Raw genomic sequence first — 7,845 nt, 5'->3', positions numbered from 1 at the left:
TGCCAATCCCGGGGATGAACCACTTGGGGTAGCATCTCTGTTGTACATTCTACTGGAGCTAAAGAGCCTCTGAGGTGGCATGTGGCCTTCAGGTTGAAAAGCCACTTGATTGTGGCCGAGGAGGGCCGCCTACTGACCGTCACTATCGCGCGTCCCCAGCTGAGTAACTCCCCAGCCTAAGAACCCTGGATGCAAATAGACAGAGGATATCGTCCCACCTCTCCACTTGTCCATCCCCGGGATGGCTGAAGAAGAGAGAAAAAGCCTCGATCCAGCGCCATCAACACAACCCCAAGCCCCCAGAAAAATATCTGGAGACCCAACAGGCTTACTGAAGGAGATGTCGGCAGTGAAGCTCTTCTCCGCCTCCGTCTCCAACCATATGAGCTCCACAGAGAAGAGGGTCACCATCAGAAGTCGCAGGTCAGACCCCGCGAGCACTAGTGAAGCACTCCAAACTACTAGGCATTGAGCGAACTACATGCATGAAGTCTTAACTCTCCAAGATCTAATCCTAGACTAGCCCTACTATGTACAAGAGAGATTTTGGCTTCTCTCCACTGTTGCCGGACGACATCGCTGCCCGGAGGGGCACGGGATTGCAATTAGGGACAACCGAATATTCATTCTTGATCCCACTAAAATTTGAATGATTTGTATTTAAGAAATTGCAGAATGTTAGAAACATCACACACAACAAAGTTCATCAAGCCATTTGAATCTGAATATTAGTTCACAACGTCGAGGTTGACCGGCCGCCGCCTCTTGAACTAAAGACTATGCATGATCATTTCTCTCTACGGCCGGTTCTAAACGAAGATCCAAGATTGATTGAGTTACTATGAGCTATATCCCTTGCTCATATCCTGTAACGGGCCTGACGAAATAATAAAAGGCCCACACGGGCTCTTCTCGGTGGTAGGTAGGCCAAGCGAAAAGGGCTGGACCTCTAGCCCAGGGTGTGCGGTGAGAAGAGCGGCCGCGTCGCCCGCCTCCGTGCCCGACATGGCCGCGGTTGGGTGTTTAACCACCACCTCGCCGTACGCTTTCGCCCCACCACCACCACCACCGCTGCCACGATGCTCCGGCTGCGCGGCGGTCTCCCCCGCCGATCCGCCGCCCTCCTAGCCGGCCTCGCCCGCGATGTGCCTCCCGCGCGCCCGCAGCCCCCCGCCGTGCTCCCCCTCCCCCGTCGCCTCCACCACGCCGCCGATCACGGCCCCAAACCAGGTATCCCTCTCCCACTCTGTCTCTCTGAAGCGGCAGTGCAGTACCATGTTCGTCATTCACAGCTCTGCCCGAACAAGTTTCATCATGGTTCTAATTCCATCACTGCCTTCCCACCATTCGCCACCCACCCACCGAGTCAGGGTCAGGGCCGTCTCCAGAAATTCCTCTAAAACGGGGCCCTAATTTTTTTCATTGTATAACTAATAAAATGAAACAATAATTCCATGTACTAGTGATACAATTTATGTGTGTGCTATTTCGTAAATATTCGAAAACATATCAAATACTGTGATGAAAAAGAGCAAGTGTGGCACTGAATAATAATTAATGGACAAGTGTGATCATCTACGTCGCTCCGCGCGATCTTCGATTTTATTGAAAAATTCGGCTTGATTTTGTATTCTCATACCATCGCCTTCTGTATCTGAAGGTGGCCCTCTCACGCTATACAGGGACCTAGTGAGCCAAGGGAGGCTCAGGCACGACCCGTACCAGGAAACCGTGGCGTCCGAGCTGGACACGCTGCTCCAGAAGCTCGAGCGGTACGAGATGGAAATGGAGGACTACCATGTGAGTTGCCCCATCGCGACAAGTGCCGCTAGCTAGGTGCATTTCGCGTCGTTTGTTCAGGGAGATTGTTGAGTGTGTGCGCCTTTACGCGAAGTGCAGGCAAAGCTGTCCACGTGGGACAGCTCCAGGGAGAAGGAGCGGCGGAGGCTCCTCCTCGAGGAAGCCGAGGGCAAGCAGCATGACGGGGTGTGGATCGACGAGAAGAGGGGGTTTCTCGATAAGTTGATCTCGCGGTAATGTTCAGTCTCCTTGCCTGGGCTCACTTTCTGTGTTTTGGCTTCTTATTATCAAGAGTTATGTGTTTTCACTTAGCAGTGGCGCTCTTCATGCATGACTCTGAATCCTCTTTTAAATGATATTAGTATTGCCTACTGATACCGTTTTAGTAAGCCATTCGTGCAAATAGATGAAGTTTCCTTATCCCTTACTTACCCAGTTTGTTCTTGACTACCATCTCTTTTCATAAAAAAGGAGAATTTATTAATAGATGATGAAACAATGTTGGCACTATGCATACTCTGATATTTTGCTTGTTTAGGTGTTAGAAGTCTCATTTACATGTATGTTCCAAGAACTGTCAACAGTGTAACTAAGCAGATCAGCAACCTATAAAGTCTGTTTAAACTCATGTTTTCCACTGCTTTTAATGTCGCTGTTTAACTTATCTTTTGCTGATTCAACCAGAAAAAGGAGAGCAAATATAGAACCTGGAGTTGGAAGATGGGTCTCGTACTTGAACCGAGAGAAGAAACTAGATACGCTGGTTGGCCAGAAACCAGTCGCACCTGTTGCTCCAAAAGGGTTATACCTTTACGGGAATGTTGGAAGTGGTAAGCTAATCAATAATTTCACCTGGCATGCATGCTTAGAGTTAGGGATTTTTAGTCAAGTTCTCTCCTGTATCAACAACAACAACATCAAAGCCTTTTTCCCAAGCAAGTTTATACAGTATTTTGAAAAATAAAATGATCTTCATAAACAGCTGACCCAGGCGAAATATTTAATTTGTATTATATCTAACACAGGGAAGACAATGTTGATGGACATGTTTTATGGGGCCACTGAAGGTGTCATCAAACACAGGAGGCGGTTTCACTTTCATGAGGTAAATTATGTAGAAATCATGTACGTGTGGCTTGGCTAGATGGCAAAACAGAGTACATGTGTCGCTTCACAAGAGTTCTGTGAATCAACTTGGTGATTATCATATTTCAGTTTGGATCCTGCTCTCTAGGATCTGTGTAAAGTTGAATTACTCTTTCATGCAGGCTATGCTTGAAATAAATGATCATATGCATGATGTGTGGAAGAGACGTGATGATGACAAGTCTATTCACTCGACTAGTTTTAGTTGGATATCAGGCCTCCCTTTCGATGCCAAAATAAAGGAGTGGCTGATTGGAGAAGAAAAGTACAAACAAGATACACAGCAAAAGCATATCCTTTTAGCTGTTGCTGATAAGTTCCTTGTTGATAGACAAGCAAATAAATGTGGTGCTAGCATTTTATGCTTTGACGAGATACAGGTACCTGAATTTCACACTTCCGACAATGGCCTTTTCTGACTTCTTGAAGAAAACTGCCATTTTTTACATCTCACTTAGCATCATTCTTAACAGATTACTCCCGTAGTTAATCAATTTTCCCAGTTACTCAACGGATAGTCTTGTAGGTAGAATTTCTCAAATCTATTTTCCTTTATTTATGTCACCTCTTTTATAGTTCTTACAGTCCACAGTACATATGAGCGTAGCATACTCGCTATGTAATTTTTTAATAAGTGACAATTTATCTTTATGATGGTAAATTAGATTGTACACTGATGCCCACATAACTTAGCATAATCCTAATTTCAACTTCTTAGATAGAGATAGCTTTTGTGAGGTTAATACACTTGATAAGTTCTTACATCTAATTTAAGTCTTGTGCTTTAATGTAATGCGTGCACCTCTGAGGAAAAAACTTATACGAGCACCTATTGCTACTTTACTCTGTCTACCATATTAGCTTGCACTTACTATACAATATTTAGTTGTCACTGTAAATTCAATAAATTCTGCAGCCTCTAGATTTTAATGTACTAATAAGCTGCATATGTGCAGACTATTGATGTATTTGCTGTTGTCGCCCTGTCTGGTATTCTGAACAGACTATTAAGCACGGGAACTGTCCTTGTTGCTACCAGTAATAAGGCACCGGAAGATCTGAATCAGGTAGGTACTTTTGTGCTTAGTATTTTCTATTTGAGAAATACAGTGAACACTTACGTTTTCACCAAATGGAGAAGGTGGAAGTGAAAGGCATAAATACATTCTAACCTGCTGAAAATGTCCATTTGAAATACTCTAACTAGAACTTTTGTTCCTACAAACAATGACTTTGCACAATTTTAAATCAGGATGTGAAATAAAGATCAAATGGCAAAGAACGCGAAGTTGCCTCATTGTTATAAACGAGTAACAATGTAGAAAATGTGTAGAGGAGCTAAACTAGAGTTCATCTTTATGTTTCCTAATTCTAGATACAGAACTGGCAAAAGATAATGTGGCCTTTTGAACTCATTGAATAGAAGTTTGTTGTTATTTAACTATTTTGAAACATAGCATCCATGTATAAGAAATGGAAAGACACTTCCTGAAGCTCAGTTCTAATTTTATGGATACATATGTACCTTAAAACTAAAATAATTCTGTATTTGTCTTTGATCATTTCACTCCTCCCTCTTGTTTTTTGTAGGATGGGATGCAACGGGAAATCTTCCTTGAGTTCCTATCTAAGTTGGACGAGACCTGTAACAAAATTCTGGCTGGAACTGAAACAGATTATCGCCGCCTTATTCCAACAGACGGCTCAACTCAGGTTGCCTTGTAATCTTTGTTAGTGACATAAGGAATTTATGACACTTGGTCCTAAGACTTGGATAAAACTTCTGCTTTTCATGTTCTGGTGATAAACATACTACATAGGCTGATAGCAGGTTGAAAATAAGTACTCCCTCTGTCCCTAAAAAGGATGTCGCAGATTTATCAAAATTTGGATGTATGTGGACAATTTTTTTTTGTATGAATACATCTAAATTTAGAAAAATCTGTGACATCCTTTTTCGGATGGAGGGAGTAGTTCATATGATATTCCAATCTTTTGTATGCATATGCTTAAATTGTCTAGAATTTAGTGACTTGATTGGCAAATTAAGGTTATTAGAACACATTATTTGAACATATTAGTTTAGTTTACAAATCATCTGGTGGGCATTCTCTTGAAATCTTCTGCCTTGTTCACAGTAATTAAATGGACCCAATCCCATTGTCGAAGTTTGGGCTTTGTCGTCTAGCTATGCAGGGTAGTTTGTATACAAGAAAACATTAACTCCCTTTTGTACCATGAGGTTAATAAATTAACAGTGGCTGTAATAATATATTCATCTTTGGTGATGCTCTGTAAATTTTTAGTTATCAAGTTGGTTGTAAGAAAGGGATTCAAGAATATATTCTATGTGTGAAGTCAAGTATGCATATAAGCTACACTTTCTGATCCCTATTATAATTCCAATATGAAACTTATAAGGTTTGACCTATTCTGAATGCACTACAGATTTACGCTCGTTTTGTTCAAAAAGTTGATATTTATTCTGCTTGTATATATTTCCCTATTTTAACCTGGTATTTTTTTTCATGTAACTTGTTCGCAAAATACTGCAGATTCACTATTTTTGGCCTATTACATCTGACACAAGGAGTATGTATGAGGCTATGTGGCATGACATAACTAACCAGACAGGAGGAAACATTACTGCAGTTACAATTCCTGTAATGTTTGGAAGGTTTGTACTGAAAATCATCTCTGTACCAATATTACATGATTGTGGGCTATATTAACTTTAATGTTACATGTACAGATCTCTTGAGATTCCTCAAAGTTGTAGTGGTGTGGCAAGGTTTGATTTCGAGTATTTATGTGGCCGCCCAGTAATATCTCATTCTCTAGCTTACATTTATCTATAATCCAATAGAAGGAAAAGGAAACTATATTCATGATGATGTCACTGTTGGCTTGATAGAAATGATATATGTAGTAGTATCTGTCTTCCTTTATCGTGTATGAATTTGGAACTGAATTCTAATGCCATACACAGAGAGATTTTTAATAGATTCGATAAGACATGCTTTGATTATGCTGAATATCAATTTGTGTTGCTCGGTTCAATGCTTAGGTCGGAGCTGCAGATTACATAGCAGTAGCCAAGAACTACCATACAGTTTTCATAACAGACCTTCCAGCAATGAGTATGAAGATCCGTGACAAGGTTGTTGATCTGTTGCTTTTCTGATCTGCTGGCTTTGTTAAGTACATAATAATTCGTGTATGCCCAATGAACTTATATTTTTTTTCTAATATTATCCTCATTTAGGCAAGAAGATTCATCACCCTTATTGATGAGCTGTACAATCATCACTGCCGTCTTATATGCTTAGCTATCTCATCTATTGATGATCTTTTTCAAGGAACTGAAGAAGGACCACTTTTTGATTTAGAGAGGTAATAATAGTTACATTTATACACACGATGCACTAACAACATTTGTGAAGTACAAGTAACATTTTTGAGTCCTGTAAATCGTGCTTAAAATGGCTAACTTTGTTGTATATCATCTTTCTATTCCTCTGTAATGTTTTGAATACAAAGCCATTCAAGTTGTAATTCAATCAAGAATGATCATTCATTTACTCACAACAGATGTCATATTATGCAGTTTCCAGTTTGAAACTGAAGCCGAAGGGACAAAGTTAAGGAGGGATGTCTTTGCAGAAGGCAAGGTTGGTGTAGGGCCATCTGCTAAAGGTCTTGTGTCAATGCTGTCTGGTCAAGAAGAAATGTTCGCGTTCCGGAGAGCGGTAAGTAACTAATATAGTACCTTTTCTATATAATGTTTGTTGCTACTTGCTGGAGATGATTCAGAATTACTAATAAAGCCCCATTAGCACTATGACCTTTGGAATAAGTTCCAAGAGCTCACCCTATTCCACCACATGACTTTCATGTGGTGACCGTAAATTATTTAGAATCACTGTCATTACTTTCATGGCATGTACCTGGAGTACCTCTTTTCAACTGCCCCACACTGTTAACTTAGTGTCATGTATAGAGTTACCTCATATGCGTCTTGTTTCGCAGATATCTCGGCTCATAGAAATGCAGACCCCGTTGTATCTCGAGCGTGTCCAGCAATTCCGCTACTCTGCCCTTCATCAACAACAATGCACCCCTGTTCTTGCAAAAGATAGGACTGTCTCTCAGCCTGCTCCCGTGTAGACTGTAGTATCATTCTATTAACAAAGGTACGTATACGAAAAACTGATTTGCTAACAGCGTGCAATAAGCTTGGACAAAGCGATCGAACTTGAGATTGGTGTGTACTTAAGCTGTACGTAACACAAGTGATGTGAGCAAGACACGTGCCATTGCATCTGTATAAAACTTCATAGCTCTGCTGCCCAATTATGCTTCGTAGATATGATTACTGATGTTATTTTGTGTGCTTTATTTGGAACATATGACCTACCAGAGTCGTAGATAGCAATACATCCCAATCTATATCATGATACAATTAAGCCTCTCTGCCCATTCCAGAAGGCACAGTGCGCAGCCGTTGTAATTGCAGAAGAACTGATAGATAGATGGTAGCAAGCAACAAAGGAGAACGATCACTGTGGCATGCTATGTGATGTGGTTGCTGTCTGCTTGGCGTACTCAGCTTTGGCTTTCTTCAACATCAAAACTTTGGATGGCTTGCTCTTGCTGCATGTGAAGAACTTTTATTGCAACCACCAAGCCATTGCTCAATTGTCCCTTGTAGACTTTTCCTAAGCTTCCAGATGCCAAGATGTTATCTTCACAAAAATTACTAGTAGCACGAATGAGGTCATGATGTGAGATGATTTGATGGCCTCTAAAATCGTTTGGATCAACGGAGCCTTAAAGGACATTAAAAATGCATCAAATTTACTTGAGATATGTATTCGAGAAAATCTGTTGTTTTTGCAA

General features: G+C 41.0%; 1 protein-coding gene across 1 annotated transcript; it reads left to right on the top strand.

Moving 5' to 3' along the window:
• The first annotated feature begins 960 nt into the window (after positions 1-960).
• LOC127291725 (uncharacterized) lies at positions 961-7,299 on the top strand. Its single transcript, XM_051321038.1, has 14 exons — positions 961-1,230; positions 1,661-1,800; positions 1,900-2,033; positions 2,485-2,630; positions 2,826-2,905; positions 3,069-3,326; positions 3,903-4,013; positions 4,537-4,659; positions 5,502-5,623; positions 5,699-5,768; positions 6,014-6,106; positions 6,212-6,339; positions 6,554-6,695; positions 6,976-7,299. Exons 1-14 carry the CDS (start codon positions 1,080-1,082, stop codon positions 7,111-7,113), a joined length of 1,836 nt encoding a protein of 611 aa, XP_051176998.1. The 5' UTR covers positions 961-1,079; the 3' UTR covers positions 7,114-7,299.
• The last annotated feature ends 546 nt before the right edge of the window (positions 7,300-7,845 follow it).

The sequence above is a fragment of the Lolium perenne genome, chromosome 4 (genome assembly GCF_019359855.2).
Source record: "Lolium perenne isolate Kyuss_39 chromosome 4, Kyuss_2.0, whole genome shotgun sequence".
Classification (NCBI taxonomy): Eukaryota; Viridiplantae; Streptophyta; class Magnoliopsida; order Poales; family Poaceae; genus Lolium; species Lolium perenne.
This window is presented reverse-complemented; position numbering and strand designations above follow the sequence as displayed.

Bases quoted from the DNA above. Each gene is read 5' to 3' on its own strand.
- LOC127291725 (XM_051321038.1), top strand. From the start codon at position 1,080: ATGCTCCGGCTGCGCGGCGGTCTCCCCCGCCGATCCGCCGCCCTCCTA. The intron at 4,014-4,536 runs GTAGGTACTTTT...TGTTTTTTGTAG, and splicing joins CACCGGAAGATCTGAATCAG to GATGGGATGCAACGGGAAAT. The intron at 6,340-6,553 runs GTAATAATAGTT...CATATTATGCAG, and splicing joins CCACTTTTTGATTTAGAGAG to TTTCCAGTTTGAAACTGAAG.